The 18,276-nt window shown below is 42.2% G+C and overlaps 2 protein-coding genes across 3 annotated transcripts; one reads left to right on the top strand and one right to left on the bottom strand.

Moving 5' to 3' along the window:
• Positions 1-3,086: 3,086 nt before the first annotated feature.
• Positions 3,087-13,261, top strand: LOC146706838 (UDP-sugar transporter protein SLC35A5-like). Of its 2 annotated transcripts, XM_085458131.1 has the most exons (4): positions 3,087-3,126; positions 7,721-7,989; positions 8,613-8,819; positions 9,362-13,261. In XM_085458131.1, exons 2-3 carry the CDS (start codon positions 7,768-7,770, stop codon positions 8,679-8,681), a joined length of 291 nt encoding a protein of 96 aa, XP_085314257.1. In that variant the 5' UTR covers positions 3,087-3,126; positions 7,721-7,767; the 3' UTR covers positions 8,682-8,819; positions 9,362-13,261. The 2 variants fall into 2 exon arrangements, with proteins under 2 accessions (XP_085314257.1, XP_085314256.1); XM_085458130.1 differs by lacking the exon at positions 3,087-3,126 and having other exon boundaries at positions 7,424-7,989.
• Positions 13,262-15,155: 1,894 nt separating this feature from the next.
• Positions 15,156-17,214, bottom strand: LOC146706837 (UDP-sugar transporter protein SLC35A5-like). The gene is made up of 2 exons (XM_085458132.1): positions 16,649-17,214; positions 15,156-16,025 (listed from the first exon to the last, which is right to left on the bottom strand). Exons 1-2 carry the CDS (start codon positions 16,868-16,870, stop codon positions 15,957-15,959), a joined length of 291 nt encoding a protein of 96 aa, XP_085314258.1. The 5' UTR covers positions 16,871-17,214; the 3' UTR covers positions 15,156-15,956.
• Positions 17,215-18,276: the final 1,062 nt, after the last annotated feature.

The following is an 18,276-nucleotide window of genomic DNA, read 5'->3' as shown; positions in this document are numbered from 1 at the left end:
ACCTCTGCAGCACACTGTATTTGCGCGCACGTGTCACAGCATACACAGGATACTCTAACCTCCCTGTTTCCACTCCCTCCCTTCCTCCAGCTGATTACATCCCCCAGTGAGGAGAACAGTATGTATGTTCAGCAGAGGGATGAGTACCTGGAGTCTGTGTGTGAGATGGCCATCAGGAAAGTCTCTATCATAACTATTTTTGGCTCTTTGACCAACTCCACCATGAAAATCGACCACTATCAGATAGGTAAGTAGTTCCATATGCAGTGTGAGAGGGTTCAATCCATTTTTGTTTTTTTGCTCCTTGTTTTGACATGGTATGCGCCACTTAATCGCTATTAACTGTAGCAAGTCTTTCAGTTGCTCAGCCAGGAACTTTTTTTGAATAGCTCATGTGGCTCTCAATTTGGAGCAGATGTTTTCCGGACGTGCAGCATTTCTCAACTGCAACATTTTGAAACATTTTTGAAGTTTTCAGCACTGAAGATGGATTTCCCAAACAGCCCTTACATGCAGCAAAACACTGCAGTTAACCAGCAAAAGGTTGTAATTCTAAATCAAAATCATGTTTCCGCTGTCAGTAAATCTTCCTTAGGATGACAGAGTCATCGTAGATCCAGCTAAATGCTTTTCCTGTCATTTTAAGAGCTGCTGCTTTTCTGTTCAACTTTGTGAAAACACAGAATACTCACATGTACTATGAGGAAAACAATATTAAACCAGTAACACAACAGTGGGAACTTCTGTGCACCACACAAAAACAAACAAAAAAACCCAAACAAGTTAACTAGAAACACAGAACAACAAAGCAGTTAGTCCAGGTTTATTTTTATTGCCCCGATTTACAACAACAGCCATCCCAAGTTGTTTTATATACTAAAGACCCTGCAATACAAGAGAGTTTGACTTTAACACGTTGTCTACTCAAGCTTGCTCTCTACTTAGTACTGAAATAAACAGACTCAGGCATTCTGTCATAAATGTAAGTAAGTTTGAATGTTTTTAGGAATACAGTAGATGTGATTTGCCTTAAAATACCATTTTTCAGGGAAATGTTGTTGTGTGAGTGCTGTCCATACTGAGACTCTGGCAAGGAAAAGTGTCTCCTGCCATGTCTGCTGTCCTGTCCTTGTACCTTCCTCACATTATGTCAAACTAGATGTGTTCAACAGAGATCTCTGCTCCCACAGTCACATCCAGAATGCGCACCGACTCTGCCAAAGCCACAGTGTTTTGTGCTTCTCTGTGCAGGTGATACTAAACAGTGTTGACCTCTGAATTCAGTGATTCGGCTCATTTACCATAATACCGTTGCTTATTTTAGTAATTACACTTTATTTGTAGCTAGAGGTAGGAATGCCTCCAGCTTCCAATCCAAAATGTGATGAGTTCAGCAGCTATGAAGTACAGGAGTCTGTATAACATGTACCAGGAGAGCAAACCAGAGTGCATACCTTTCCTGTGCATCATCTCCTGCGGAGTTGATGTGTAAGCTGGAGACATTTAATTCATCACACCCACATGCACACAGAGAGCAGTTATAACAGTGCTTGAAAACCTACTTGTTCAAATGCAACAAAACTGCTGCTGTTTTTGTGAGACGCACTGCGTCATTTGTGCTTGGCTTCTATTTTGAGACATTTTATAGCTGTCTCAAACCAGAGGCTGCGGTTGATGTGTGTTAACTGCTCTTTGTTAAGCTTTTTAAGTCTGTCACTCAATGTGCAGATGAGGTTTTATCCAGACATCATGTTTTTATGTAGTCACATTGTTGTGACCCACCTCTGTTGGTAAGTCTTCATTCATATTAATTATGAAGGCTTGATTTAAGTTTAGGTTAAGGTAAGCAACAGTATGTAAATGAATCTCAAGAAAGTAAATGGAAGTCAACATAAGAGTCCTTGGAAGTGAGAGAAACGCACTGTGGGTGGTCATGTACAAACAGCTGGTCCTTTCAGCATTGCCCCTCCTCTGGTTACAGTGACTTCATCTTTGGGTTGTAGCCTAGCTGGCCAAGTGTATGTTTTGCATATAGACCATATTAAAGAATGTTTGCTGTACATATCTGTGTGTGCAGTCTGTCTTCTGCCACCTACATGTACTGGGGGTTTCCTGACTTGATTGCTCATACACATTACACAGCAGAGAGTGGGCAAACCAGCCACCAAGAACACACTGTTCTGTGGTCCGTATGTCATACACACACACACGGAAGGAGCTATGATTAAAGGCTTTGGTCTGCATAAACACCAGCTCCATTAGACTTCTGAGACATCCAACCCTTTTAGATCTCAGCTGCTGTCTGTCCAGTTTGTCCTGCATGCTTCAGTTCTGCTCTTCACTCAAGAGTCTAATTCTTAAACTTCTCAGACAAATTTGTTAAAGGAGCAGTTTTTTGAAATCAGCATAGATAACTAAACTAAAAGAGGAGTAAGCATATTAACTGGGAAACAATTGCTCTTCATTTTACGTTAAGAAATATGACTGTAACATGCCTTAAGCTGTTTTTGTATCTGCCCTGTACTTTTCTAGCCTTTTGAAGCCATAACCATTTGAATAATTGTCAGGAAAAAAACAAAAAAACAAAACAACATTCAGAAGACTCACTGTCACCAAGCAATCACTTGGTGACAGTGAGAAGAAGAAAAAGAAAAAACTCCTTTTGAACAGGAAGAAACCTCAGGTTCAGTGAGAGGCAGCCATCTGCCGCAACCGACTGGCAGTGAGGGGAGGGAGACATGACAGAAGACAGATTAACCAATAGTGTGCAGTTTTCCTTCTTTCCCCAATTTTCCCAATCTGATATTCCGGGCAATATATTAGATTTACATTTGACTTTTGGACCATTTCACTAAGATTCCAAATACAATAAATGTTATGTTCCTTTGATTTTAACAGTTAATTGATATTCTTTAAAGGGGAAATTAGTACCCCCTTTAAAGTAGGAAAGTAGATATTGAATCCTTCTAATGTGCCTTTATTTCTCCAGGGAATGACAAGCCTATGAAGGGCTTTCGTCAGGAAGACCTGGTAAACCAGGATCTGATCACAGAGCTGAGGAAAGAGTTTGGCATGACCTACGAGGAGTTCTACATGGTCCTCACAGACACTGACATGAGAGTCAAGGTAGAGACTTACTCTTTCTAAGCAATATAGGAGGATTATGTGAAGGCTGTGGCTCTATAGTGTAGTGGTTTGCACATTTGCCTAACAGTGAAAGATCCCTATTTAAGTACCAGGAGGAGGAAAAAAAATCCCTTGACAGCTGTGTCGGGAAGAGCATCAAATACGCCAAATTAAACACAAGTATACCTGTTGTAGTGACTTGTGAATAATTTAATTCAGGTTTAGGTAAATAGGGCCAGACCACAGTCACATCAAGGCATGTAAAATTGATAATAAAGGGGCAGCCAAAAGTAGCTAGTATGTGATGGGCAGCCCCATAACAGAATGGCCGTGCTGTGTAGATCAATTAACTTGTTGAATACTTAAATTAATGCGGTGTGAATTTGGAAAGCATGTAAGTCAAGCTGTTTTTTCACTCTAAAATGTAAAGATGTCCCCTAAATGAACCACACACACTCACGTCTTGATTCAATTCAATTTTCAATTCAATTCAATTTTATTTATATAGCGCCAAATCACAACAAAAGTCACCTCAAGGCGCTTCATAGATACAGAGAAAAGCCCAACAATCATATGACCCCCTATGAGCAAGCACTTTGGCAACAGTGGGAAGGAAAAACTCCCTTTTAACAGGAAGAAACCTCCGGCAGAACCAGGCTCAGGGAGGGGCGGCCTTCTGCCACGACCGGTTGGGGAGAAAGAAGGAAGACAGGATAAAAGACATGCTGTAGAAGAGAGACAGAGGTTAATAACAGATATGATTGAATGCAGAGAGGTCTATTAATACATAGTGAGTGAGAAAGGTGACTGGAAAGGAAAAACTCAATGCATCATGGGAATCCCCCGGCAGCCTACATCTATTGCAGCATAACTAAGGGAGGATTCAGGGTCACCTGGTCCAGCCCTAACTATATGCTTTAGCAAAAAGGAAAGTTTTAAGCCTAATCTTAAAAGTAGAGATAGTGTCTGTCTCCCGAATCCAAACTGGAAGCTGGTTCCACAGAAGAGGGGCCTGAAAACTGAAGGCTCTGCCTCCCATTCTACTTTTAAATACTCTAGGAACAACAAGTAGGCCTGCAGAGCGAGAGCGAAGTGCTCTAATAGGGTGATATGGTACTACAAGGTCATTAAGATAAGATGGGGCCTGATTATTTAAGACCTTGTATGTGAGGAGCAGGATTTTGAATTCAATTCTGGATTTAACAGGAAGCCAATGAAGGGAAGCCAAAACAGGAGAAATATGCTCTCTCTTTCTAGTCCCTGTCAGGACTCTTGCTGCAGCATTTTGGATTAGCTGAAGGCTTTTCAGTGAGTTTTTTGGACATCCTGATAATAATGAATTACAGTAGTCCAGCCTGGAAGTAATAAATGCATGAACTAGTTTTTCAGCGTCACTCTGAGACAGGATATTTCTAATTTTAGAGATGTTGCGCAAATGGAAGAACGCAGTCTTACATATTTGTTTAATATGTGCATTGAAGGACATATCCTGGTCAAAAATGACTCCAAGGTTCCTCACAGCGTTACTGGAGGCCAAGGTAATGCCATCCAGAGTAAGAATCTGGTTAGATACCATATTTCTAAGATTTTCAGGGCCGAGTACAATAACCTCAGTTTTATCTGAATTAAGAAGCAGAAAGTTAGCGGCCATCCAGGTCTTTATGTCTTTAAGACATTCCTGCAGTTTAACTAATTGGTGTGTGTTATCTGGCTTCATGGACAGATAGAGCTGGGTGTCATCAGCATAGCAGTGAAAATGAATGCTATGTCTTCTAATGATACTGCCTAAGGGAAGCATGTATAATGTAAACAGAATTGGTCCTAGCACTGAACCCTGTGGAACTCCATAATTAACCTCAGTGTGTGAAGAGGACTCTCCATTTACATGCACAAATTAATTAATTATCGGAAATAATTAATTACATAAATATTTACAACAAATGTAATTAATTAATTAATTATTGACACATTTAATTAATTAATGACACATTTAATTAATTATTGACACATTTAATTATTTATTTATTTATTTATTTCACATTTTAATTAATTATTGCCACATTTAAATAATTATTTAATTGTGTATTTAATTAATTCATTTTGGCACAGTTGACTCCTTCAGGTCTCACCATGAAATAATTTTATCTGTCAACCTCACCCATCAAACTCAGGAGGCGGGGTTAACACTGATCGAGTCAAAACCATTGCTTTGGCCTGGTGGCCATTGTTTTTAGCACACAACAACCGGCATGTGGAAACTAACAGAACTGAACTTTGAAAAACCCTGTTTGTGTGTCACCAAATACTGTTTTAATATTTTTTTTAGCGAGAATGTAGTGATTTAATCTTCATATGTCTGGTCGGTTTGTCAAGATACAGCCTCTTTGCAAAAGTGCTTCGATGATTTTGGAGATGTCTGCCCAGGATAGACCCGTTCGCCTCGCAAGCAATCAAGTTGTTATTACCACTGACAAAGCGCAGGCCCTGGTACACAGCTGTAATAACCCCCGCTGACACTGACTTCTTTTACTGAGGTTATATTTATCGGGGTTTTATTTCCTGATGTTCTTATGTGTCCTACGTGTTTCAGTCGCCAATTCTGAATTATAACTAACATTAAAAACATGTTTAAGGAGGAGAGAGAGCAAATAAATTCGATTAACAGCTGATCTTTGGGTTTTTGTTCAGTAATCAGCGTGACCTGCGTATAAACGTATAAAAGAGATAACGTTGGTGTTTCCGTCATGTAGTAACTGCTGGCTTTAACTGTACAAAGGTTGTTCGACACTATGAAACACATACAGACTTCATGATGTTTGGCTAATATTTTTATTGTGAATAGTAATCATGAGGGTAAACGGACCTGTACACCACGGAGCGAGGTCAGCATATCCACGATATCGTCAGCTCTATGAGTTAACAGTTTCCCAGCTGACTAGTCTAACTGACATGTACGAATATGTCACGGGTCATATCAATATGATTTTACAGAAGATCATCCTTATTACTGCCAACTATTCCAGAGACATGAAAATCTACAGCATAAAGAACAAAAAAATATAGCAGTCTAACGCAACACTGTAACAGAGATGAACCGTCAGTTTGTCGCAGATCAAAGTGGAATGAAAGTGATTGGTTGAACAGGTGTTCGTGATCTGTGTTTTCTGCATTTTCATCAGCGTACGAGACTCAGCAGCAGATTAGAATAACAGTTACACATTTAATAAATCACCAAATGAATACACGCAAGAAACGAGCAAACCTGTTCAATCCGAGAATTTGAGTTTGTGTTCCCTCAGCTGCAGACTCGCTGCTGTTTAAATGTTTGAGAGGAAGATTAGATATAAAGAAAACGTCAAACATAGACTCAGTCTGCGTTCACATTTGATATGAGGCCAGGACGGATAATGGCTGTGTCCTGTTTGAAGATCATATATGTAAAATTGTTGTCTGACCTCCGTCGATCCAGCCGCTCAGAGTCCGTGGTTACCATGGTTACTGCATAAGCACCTATAATGTAAACAGCTGACACAGCGGAAACCTACCGGGAGCATGGGTGTTTATGTTTTTCATTGCAAAAGAACTGTCTGTCTATGTTTCAGTGCCCTGGTCTGCCGCAGTTTCCACCAGCCCCACTCCAGTCTCAGCAGTTTAGTGACCTGACTGTTCCATTTTTAACTTTTGGTGTTTCTGCCTATCACAAGATTGATAACTTCAGTCAGCACTGTAGTGCATCATTCTCACATCAGAGGGACATTTGAATACTGTTTTATACAGCATATGACTGGAAGATGAATATCAAGCAGGCATAAGTGTGATGTTTATTGAACTGAGATCTCCTACTGTCATTTCTGTTGCTGGAGATGTCCACTCATTAATTTAATTTAATTTAATTTAATTTAATTTAATTTAATTTAATTTAATTTAATTTAATTTAATTTAATTTAATTTAATTGTTTGCTGCTTTGAATTATATGCAAACATGTCCATGTGGATTATATAAGTTGCTTGAGGAAGAGAAAATATGTTCATCAAAAGAAGACAGTTGAGGTACTCGGGGCATCTAACCAGGATTCCTCCTGGACTCCTAGGTAGGTGAGGTGTTTTTGGCCATGTCCTACTGGGAGGAGGTCTCAGCGGGCTTGGGGAATACTGTGTCCTCCAGGATGAGCTGGAAGGCATGGCTGGGTTGAAGGAAGTCTGTCAAATTGATAAGCAGAGGAAGTGGTGCAGCACCTGGTTCTGTTTGTAGAAGCTCAGATGTAGGGGCAGCCAATCAGATGAAAGCTGGCGTAAATAGAGGAGGGGTTGGGGTGGGGGCTCCAAAAGACTGTAGCATGCAAAACCACTACTTTGTACAATTTCTGTCGTCTACAGACAAAATCATCTTAACTTGTGATCTTGTAAGCTGCTGGTACTTGAGTTGTTTTATGCCTTTGAACAGAGCCTGGTGGGTATTTGGTCCTGCTTCTGGCATCAGTGCTAAGTTACACTAATCCAGCTGCTGGGTGTAATTTGTTATTAACTGGACTAGTTCATTTATCTATCTCTAGTATGCATTTGAAGAACTCATAATCTTCTGTGTTCTCCCTAGCTGCCCTGGGCTTATCCGTGGCCTTCATCTTAAAATTCAGAGACAACATGTTCCATGTGCTGACTGGCCAGTTCACTACTGTTCTGGTCACAGGCCTCTCCCTCTTCCTCTTTGACTTCCACCCTTCGCTGGACTTCTTCCTCCAGGCACCCACGGTCCTGCTGGCCATCTTTATCTACAATGCCAGCTGGCCCAAGGACCTGGAATATAGCCTGCAGCGGGAGAAACTACGGGTCATCAACGGGGAGGTGTTTGAGAGGTCAAGAGGGGTAGGAGACAAACCACAAATCCTCAGTAGTCACGCACACAAGCCCACACACTCCTTTTCCTCACACAACTTCGCTCACCTAACCCCGATGTATATCCACTTCCTCTACTCCCGCCCACATACCAAGTGCTCTGCAGGAAACTTGGCTCTTGTTTCTCTGTAATGTCATTTCTTGAGTGCAAGAGGAAACCTGATTCCCAGCTATGAAAATAGCATCCAGGCTCATGCTGGAGCCTTACTTCATAGAATTCCTTTAGTAGTCAAGTGTTTTTTGATGGAAGAAGCTATTTAACAATACAGTAGTCTGTGGGGATACTATCCTGGAATTCTTTTCATCCCCAGCGTCCTGTTCTGTATTGAAGAAACCCTGTAAATCAGGTGAAATGCCAGGTTTCAGGTGTTTGTTTCTTTGCTAGAGCACTAACAAAAATACCCTCTCCATTGGCAGCCGTGGCTTTAAAATGCACGGTACTTCCCCGGTGTTTTTCGGGGAGTAAATACTGCCCTCCACTTTCTGAAGACAGAAAAAAGATGTGCACAGTGCCTCAATGTCTGCAGATTTGTCCACTGGATTTGATCACTTGTTCATTCATTCTGATGCCTTGTCTCTTTTTTGTGTTGCAGGACAGTGAGGAGCTCGAGCTCCTGACAAAGGCAAATGCAGACAGTGTTTCTGATGAAGAGTCCTTGTAGTAATGATAGAGCTCACTCCCAAGTATCCAGAGGATACTCTGCATCTTTCCTGCTGCTGATATCGAACTGGACAATTGACTGGATGGAACATGGTCACAGATTGTCTGTGAAAGCATTTATTTGAACAGTGATAAGCAGGTAAACGGTGAAAGATACTGTTGATAGATTATATGATAGACTCCTAGAATTAAAAACAAAGTGTTTAATAACAGAATTAGCGAAATGTGTATATTTTGGAAACGTGCCTGTCTGTGGATGACTGCTGTCATTCATATGGGGGAAAGTACCAGCAACGCTGTTTGTTGGAAAATAAGTGATACTTTTGGATTCATTATGGATTCCTTTTATGGACAGTGTATTTCTTTACATGATTCCTGTTGTACATGCTGCTATTTGACTGCTTGCTGGTGCTGGACGTCTAAGGACCAGAAACTGCAGTTTCAGGATTGTTTTGATAATAGATTTGTTTGAAATTGTGGTGATTTTGAATCTTTATCCACACTATGATGAATTCAGTTTGTATTGTACTGTGGAAGAGGCAGTTTATTTTTTTATTTGTTTATTTTCTGAGCCAGAATAAGTGGCATTGACATAATTGCCACTAATGCCTGACTTTCTGTCAGCACCACAAACTCCCTGCCTCTCTTACTTGGGGCTTGAATATTTTCTTGTTGGCCCAGATGGAAAGGGATTTGTGTCATTGGTGGCATCCCTACATGAAAAACCTGGTAGGGGAACATGTGAGAGCCTGCCTGATTTGTGGACAACACAATCCGAAGCCCACCGTGAAACCAGAAATGGGTAAGTTTCCTTTGCCAGAAAGACCAGGCCAGGAAATTGTGATTGATTACACTGACATGATAACCGCTGTTCGAGGGTGTAGATATCTGTTGGTGTGTGTGGATGGACTGACTGGTTGGCCAGAGGCGTGGCTTACCCGCAGAGAGGATAGCAAAACAGTGATCAAATGTCTGGTGAATTATTATGTCCCTTGGCATGGATTCCCAGAGAAGGTAAGATCAGATAATGGCACTCACTTTAAAAATCGAGATCTCGCTGAGGTGGAATGTATGTTGGGGTTGCAACATAGATATGGTACAGTTTACCATCCACAGTCTCAGGGAAAAGTGGAGAGAATGAACCAAAATCTTAAAAACAAATTGGCAAAAATCTGTGCACAGACTAACATGAATTGGGTTGATGCTCTTCCCATAGCCTTAATGAGTGTAAGGTGCGCCGTTAATCAGCGCACTGGGTTCACTCCATATGAGCTGCTGACAGGAAGACAATTTCCAGGCCCTGCAGCAGGTGTAAGAGAATTAAGAGAGGAAGTAAAAGTGTCTGAACATGTGAAACAGTTTAAAGCACTAAAAGCTCTTGTCTCTAGTTTCACTACGCAGGTGGGAGATCCAACAGGAAAGGAGGTGACCACGCCAGAGGCGAAGTGGGTGTGGCTGAAGGTGTATAAGCGAAAGTGGGAGGAGCCCAGGTGGACAGGACCTTTCGAGGTGACCACTCGAACCTCTCACGCGGTCCAGCTGAAGGGCAAAGGCGACACCTGGTACCACTGGAGCCAGTGTGCAGCGGCGGAGGGGCCTAGGCGATCGGAGAGGCTCTTGGCGAAAAAGGGGGACACGGCTGTGACCCCAAAAAACACAGATCTTAGTATAGAAGGGGCAGAATAATACCCTGATCTGTGTAACGACCAAAGGGTAGTCCACCCCTGAGGTTGAAGAAAGAAGTCGAGAATCACCCGACGAGAAGATAGTATTAGCTACAGCAAAATTAAAATTTAAAAAGTGCCGTAGGCCTAAAGCTCTAGTTTAGAAGTTATTAGCAAGTATTAAAATGGGGGAGGAAAAGTCTAATGCAAAAATGAAGCTTCTGGAGAATTGGAAACTGATGGGAGTGTTAGCTATGATCACTATTGGTGTGCTAACTACTGTTTTTCTGTTGTGTGAGTTGCCCAGTTACAGAACTCATCCACCTCCTCTTCCTCTCGCGGACCCTGAGGCGACCAGCTCTGAACGTGATGTAGGTGAGAAACCAGATCCTTGTTTGGAGTATTATGGAGGCATAGAGGTGGATTACGTTAGAGGATCCACCACAGCCTTCACTTTTGATCTGTGTTCCGTGATAGACTGTGGAAAGGATCAGACCAGTTGGCGCGGGTACGAAGTGTGGACATGTCATGACATAAGATTCACAAATGCTTGTCTTATAGGTAAACCCACCGCCACGGGGTACACCCCGTGTGAGGAGTGGGACATGGTGACCGGTTACACCCTCCCAGGATGGGATACACGGGGCCGTTGGGAGGGGTTTGCAATCCAGCGTGATTTCAGTAACACACAAAATCCACTTACAATGTCTATTGGTGGGTGGCAGGTTACACCGCAGCGGTACCGGAAAGAAGATAAAGTGTTTTATTTAGTGTTAGGGGTAGATGTATTTGGGAAAGACCCGAGGGGCGTAATAAAGATAAACTTTAAAGATCCACCCTGTAAATTACCCAGCCACAACGCCACATTAAGCTGTAATTTATCTAGCAGCGACACCGCATCAACCAAAGCCCCACCTTCCGTGTCTAAGGTAACAAAAATGGACTACACAAAGTGGAAACCCCGACAGCTGATGTCTCGTGCCACAGGCTATGTGGACAGCAACCTGTGGTTGGACTGGCTGATTGAAACTACAAAAGAGCAAAAGGTGTCTGATTGTGTGGCATGCGCTACAGCACGCCCACGTTTATTTATTGAACCGGCACCTCTGTATCCAGAGGACCCCTGGGGTTTTGATTGCATGCTCCGACTTACTCGGAGAGCAGTAAATTCAGGAAAATGTGCTCCATTATCTGCTTTATTTCCCCCAATAGATAATAACACCATTCCCGGACCATTCACACCTAGGAAAGCTAATTATACTTGTTTCAATTTTACTGCAGATGATCCCGGAGAGCAGGAGTATGACGCTGGAGAGATCCCGGCTGATTGGTGTGAGGCCACATTTCCAGGAAGAGGAGAGGCAGCGCGTGCGGGCGCCACGGTCGTGGGTACTTGGGCTCGAGCCGGTTTGTACTATTATTGTGGAGGTGGGAGTCTGCATGTGCGAATACCAAATGAAGCGGTTGGTGTTTGTGCCATGGTCAGACTAGGAGCGCCTCTGCTGATAATAGGGGGTAAGGATAATTCTGAGAGGGTAGAGGGACATGCGCGACGACCACCTAGGCGCAGACGTCAAGGGTGGCCTAAAGGATCATCTTGGTCGTTTGATTTAACTGTTAATTCACCCACATATATAGATTCTATCGGTGTTCCGCGTGGCGTTCCAAATGAGTTTAAATTAGTAGATCAGATAGCAGCCGGTTTTGAAAACATTCCAGTACTTTCTGCCTTGTTTCCCGTCACCCCCAACAAAAACGTAGATAGAATTAACTATGTGCACTATAACGTTCTCCGACTGTCAAATTTGACCCGTGATGCAATTCAGGGCTTAGCAGAACAAGTAGGTCCAACCTCTCTGATGGCAGTGCAGAACCGGATGGCGCTGGATATGGTTCTGGCTGAAAAAGGAGGGGTTTGTGAAATGTTTGGACAAATGTGTTGTACTTTTATTCCCAATAATACAGCTCCGGATGGCTCTGTAACTCGAGCACTGGAGGGGCTACGGACTCTGGCCCATAATATGCATGAACATTCAGGTATCGACATACCGCTGGAGGAATGGATGACTTCTGTTTTTGGGCAATGGAAGGGATTTGTTATGTCAATCTTGGTCTCACTGTCTGTTTTCACTGCTGTCTTAACCACATGTGGTTGTTGTTTGATCCCATGCCTCAGAGCACTAGTAGTTCGTCTTATTGACAGGGCCGTAACCTCAGGGCCGGAGGGCCGGGGGGTAATGATGCCTCTGTTAAAGGATGATCCTGAGGAATGGAGAGACGTGGACCTTGTGACCCTGGAGTGCGTGTTGTAAGTGATCTCTTAAGATAAGAGATCAAAGAGGGAATGTTAAAGACTAGTAGTTAAACATATGCCATTTTATGACCAGTAGTCAAGGTAGTAAATTAGCTTAACAGCTGCAGGCCATATATTATCCTTTAGTTCTAATGGTGTGCTATGTATGTAGTTTAGTCTCTATTATACTCTTGAATAAAAGAAACATAATCATTTGTAGTTCATTAGACAAAATGTGCATTACTCTGTATCCTTGATCAGCTGTGAATGTCTGACACTGTTTTCTTGAGAATGTTTTACTGCTGAATCATGTGAAGAAGGCCATAAGAGGGAGACTAGGTGTCTGGGCAGAAGAGATAAAACCACATTCTTTACCCCCCTTCCACTTTCACACAGAAAGACAGGGAGGCAAGGTCAGGAGCCAGGCTCACTAAGAATTAGAAAAACATGTGAAGATGCAGCTTTTATGACAAAGAGGGGGGCTGGGATTAGCTATAAAAGTCTGTGAAAGTTGCCACCATTTTGAGACATGCTGTCGAACCTCTGCAGGCATCTCTCCCGTCCGGACGTTGTAATGCTCTTATTGTGAATTGTACCGAAATAAATGATTGTTGATTGAGCATATATACACCGAGTATTGTCCTTCCTTCAGCCCAAAGATTCAAAGAACTGCGTGTTTTCAACAAACCCCACAGTGCTCCATGTTTACTGAAGGCACACAGTCAGAAAGCTTACGCAGGAGCCAGCGCACACGCACTCTCACTGAAAAGGGACAATCCTTACAAGAAGCCAAGTTAAATGACTTGACAAACAATTTTGAGCGAGTTTACAAGAAGTGGAAATACCACATAAACTTATTTAAAAGAATGGTGAAGAGTAAAGACATTGAGTTAATACCTGAAGCTGTAAGTGTTATAGACACTAGTATGACTGAGATCTGTAACATTCATGATGAGATCAGAAAAATACAAAGTCCTGATATTGAAATCCGCAGAAGATGTGATGTGTGCATGGCTATCAGTGAAACTGCCAGAGCAAAGGCTCGGTGCCTTTTAGAAGAAGATGGTGATCCAAATAGTATACCCTGGCCTGATTCAGAGTCCGTGTATGACAGCAGTTCATCCAGTGCTTCTTCAAGGATCACATATAAGTCAAGGTCTATCTCTGGGATGTCAAAGCAATCATCTTTGATCACACTACAACAAAGACAAGAAGCTGCAGCTGAAGTAGCAGCTACAGAAGAAGTCATTAAAATAATGAAAACACAGCATCAGTGTGAGGAAGAAATCAGAGAACTCGAAGTTGAGGATGCAAGGAAAAGAGCTCAATTTCTAAATGAGAGCACCTCAATAAAGACAAGGTTAGATGAAAAGAGAAAGGAAGTGGAACTTTTGAGAGAATTGCAAAAGCGTAATGCAGCACAAGCAAGACTGAAGGTGTATGCTGAAAGTGTGTACAGTGAGGATGAAGACAAATCTCCTGTTCATTCTCAAGTAAGACAAGATAGTAACTTCCCGCAACCAAGCTTTCCAAATGTGAACTCAAAACCATTCATCCCATCTCAAGTTAGAGCTCCGCAAAAAACTGCCCCTCTCCAAGCCTCTGTCCCTCAAACAGCAATTCGTAGTGCAAATGAAACGCCCTCCACTGATCTTGTAAGGATGCTCGCTGAAGCTATCACTGCAAACAGAATCCCAATGCCAGAGCCTCCAGTCTTCACAGGTGATCCGCTGCAGTATAATGACTGGAAGTTGTCTTTTCAAACATTAGTCGACCGCAAGAATCTGCCAATTCAAGAAAAGCTATTCTTCCTGAGAAAGTATGTTGGAGGTTCAGCGAAGAAGGCTATTGAAGGACATTTTCTGGTTGGAACAGACACCGCTTATCATGCTGCCTGGGAGATACTCAACGACAGGTTTGGAGATCCCTTTGTGATAGGCAAATCATATCGTGACAAGATTCAGTCGTGGCCAAAAATTAACAACAAAGACACTAAAGATCTACGTGAGTTTGCAGATTTTCTAAGCAGTGTTGAGTCAGCCATACCTTATGTTCAAGGTTTACAAGTTTTGCATGACTGTGTGGAAAATCAGAGGATAGCTGCAAAGCTGCCTGATTGGCTAAGTGCACGGTGGAACAGAACGGTGACAGAGTTTCAAGATGAACACAGAATGTTCCCAGATTTTAGTCATTTTGTCAAATTCCTGAATAAAGAAGCAAGAATTGCATGTAATCCTATCACTTCTCTGCCTGCAATAAAGCCAACTGAACAAGACAAGCATGCATTCAAAGACAAACCCAAAAGAAACTACATGCTGAATGCTAAGTCACTTAGCAGGTGGGTAAAATATCTAAGAGTTGGCTTAAAGGAACTGATAGGGAGCTAAAACAGCTATCAAGCATGTGCAAAGTAATAGAAGAAAAACATGGAGTTAGAGCAGCTAGTACCCTTTAGGTCTTCCTCCAGAAAACCTCAGTATTTAAATAAATGCACAAATTTATGACAAGACATCAGCAATTGTATTAAATTGCATTACTTGCACAGAAGTAAAACAACTTGCCATTTATTTTACAAGAAAATGCATTCACACGTGAGGATTTTAATGGCACAAACAACAATCTTTAGACAATGTTATTTTACAGTTTAACAAGAAAATATTCAAGCCCCAAGTAAGAGAGGCAGGGAGTTTGTGGTGCTGACAGAAAGTCAGGCATTAGTGGCAATTATGTCAATGCCACTTATTCTGGCTCAGAAAATAAACAAATAAAAAAATAAACTGCCTCTTCCACAGTACAATACAAACTGAATTCATCATAGTGTGGATAAAGATTCAAAATCACCACAATTTCAAACAAATCTATTATCAAAACAATCCTGAAACTGCAGTTTCTGGTCCTTAGACGTCCAGCACCAGCAAGCAGTCAAATAGCAGCATGTACAACAGGAATCATGTAAAGAAATACACTGTCCATAAAAGGAATCCATAATGAATCCAAAAGTATCACTTATTTTCCAACAAACAGCGTTGCTGGTACTTTCCCCCATATGAATGACAGCAGTCATCCACAGACAGGCACGTTTCCAAAATATACACATTTCGCTAATTCTGTTATTAAACACTTTGTTTTTAATTCTAGGAGTCTATCATATAATCTATCAACAGTATCTTTCACCGTTTACCTGCTTATCACTGTTCAAATAAATGCTTTCACAGACAATCTGTGACCATGTTCCATCCAGTCAATTGTCCAGTTCGATATCAGCAGCAGGAAAGATGCAGAGTATCCTCTGGATACTTGGGAGTGAGCTCTATCATTACTACAAGGACTCTTCATCAGAAACACTGTCTGCATTTGCCTTTGTCAGGAGCTCGAGCTCCTCACTGTCCTGCAACACAAAAAAGAGACAAGGCATCAGAATGAATGAACAAGTGATCAAATCCAGTGGACAAATCTGCAGACATTGAGGCACTGTGCACATCTTTTTTCTGTCTTCAGAAAGTGGAGGGCAGTATTTACTCCCCGAAAAACACCGGGGAAGTACCGTGCATTTTAAAGCCACGGCTGCCAATGGAGAGGGTATTTTTGTTAGTGCTCTAGCAAAGAAACAAACACCTGAAACCTGGCATTTCACCTGATTTACAGGGTTTCTTCAATACAGAACAGGACGCTGGGGATGAAAAGAATTCCAGGATAGTATCCCCACAGACTACTGTATTGTTAAATAGCTTCTTCCATCAAAAAACACTTGACTACTAAAGGAATTCTATGAAGTAAGGCTCCAGCATGAGCCTGGATGCTATTTTCATAGCTGGGAATCAGGTTTCCTCTTGCACTCAAGAAATGACATTACAGAGAAACAAGAGCCAAGTTTCCTGCAGAGCACTTGGTATGTGGGCGGGAGTAGAGGAAGTGGATATACATCGGGGTTAGGTGAGCGAAGTTGTGTGAGGAAAAGGAGTGTGTGGGCTTGTGTGCGTGACTACTGAGGATTTGTGGTTTGTCTCCTACCCCTCTTGACCTCTCAAACACCTCCCCGTTGATGACCCGTAGTTTCTCCCGCTGCAGGCTATATTCCAGGTCCTTGGGCCAGCTGGCATTGTAGATAAAGATGGCCAGCAGGACCGTGGGTGCCTGGAGGAAGAAGTCCAGCGAAGGGTGGAAGTCAAAGAGGAAGAGGGAGAGGCCTGTGACCAGAACAGTAGTGAACTGGCCAGTCAGCACATGGAACATGTTGTCTCTGAATTTTAAGATGAAGGCCACGGATAAGCCCAGGGCAGCTAGGGAGAACACAGAAGATTATGAGTTCTTCAAATGCATACTAGAGATAGATAAATGAACTAGTCCAGTTAATAACAAATTACACCCAGCAGCTGGATTAGTGTAACTTAGCACTGATGCCAGAAGCAGGACCAAATACCCACCAGGCTCTGTTCAAAGGCATAAAACAACTCAAGTACCAGCAGCTTACAAGATCACAAGTTAAGATGATTTTGTCTGTAGACGACAGAAATTGTACAAAGTAGTGGTTTTGCATGCTACAGTCTTTTGGAGCCCCCACCCCAACCCCTCCTCTATTTACGCCAGCTTTCATCTGATTGGCTGCCCCTACATCTGAGCTTCTACAAACAGAACCAGGTGCTGCACCACTTCCTCTGCTTATCAATTTGACAGACTTCCTTCAACCCAGCCATGCCTTCCAGCTCATCCTGGAGGACACAGTATTCCCCAAGCCCGCTGAGACCTCCTCCCAGTAGGACATGGCCAAAAACACCTCACCTACCTAGGAGTCCAGGAGGAATCCTGGTTAGATGCCCCGAGTACCTCAACTGTCTTCTTTTGATGAACATATTTTCTCTTCCTCAAGCAACTTATATAATCCACATGGACATGTTTGCATATAATTCAAAGCAGCAAACTAATTAAATTAAATTAAATTAAATTAAATTAAATTAGAGTGGACATCTCCAGCAACAGAAATGACAGTAGGAGATCTCAGTTCAATAAACATCACACTTATGCCTGCTTGATATTCATCTTCCAGTCATATGCTGTATAAAACAGTATTCAAATGTCCCTCTGATGTGAGAATGATGCACTACAGTGCTGACTGAAGTTATCAATCTTGTGATAGGCAGAAACACCAAAAGTTAAAAATGGAACAGTCAGGTCACTAAACTGCTGAGACTGGAGTGGGGCTGGTGGAAACTGCGGCAGACCAGGGCACTGAAACATAGACAGACAGTTCTTTTGCAATGAAAAACATAAACACCCATGCTCCCGGTAGGTTTCCGCTGTGTCAGCTGTTTACATTATAGGTGCTTATGCAGTAACCATGGTAACCACGGACTCTGAGCGGCTGGATCGACGGAGGTCAGACAACAATTTTACATATATGATCTTCAAACAGGACACAGCCATTATCCGTCCTGGCCTCATATCAAATGTGAACGCAGACTGAGTCTATGTTTGACGTTTTCTTTATATCTAATCTTCCTCTCAAACATTTAAACAGCAGCGAGTCTGCAGCTGAGGGAACACAAACTCAAATTCTCGGATTGAACAGGTTTGCTCGTTTCTTGCGTGTATTCATTTGGTGATTTATTAAATGTGTAACTGTTATTCTAATCTGCTGCTGA

Source organism: Copadichromis virginalis, linkage group LG6, assembly GCF_057382275.1.
Source record: "Copadichromis virginalis isolate Kocher_CV1m ecotype Utaka linkage group LG6, C_Virginalis_male_GT1.1, whole genome shotgun sequence".
NCBI classification, from domain to species: domain Eukaryota; kingdom Metazoa; phylum Chordata; class Actinopteri; order Cichliformes; family Cichlidae; genus Copadichromis; species Copadichromis virginalis.
The sequence above is the reverse complement of the archived record's forward strand: the minus strand, read 5'-3'. Positions and strand labels throughout refer to the sequence as shown.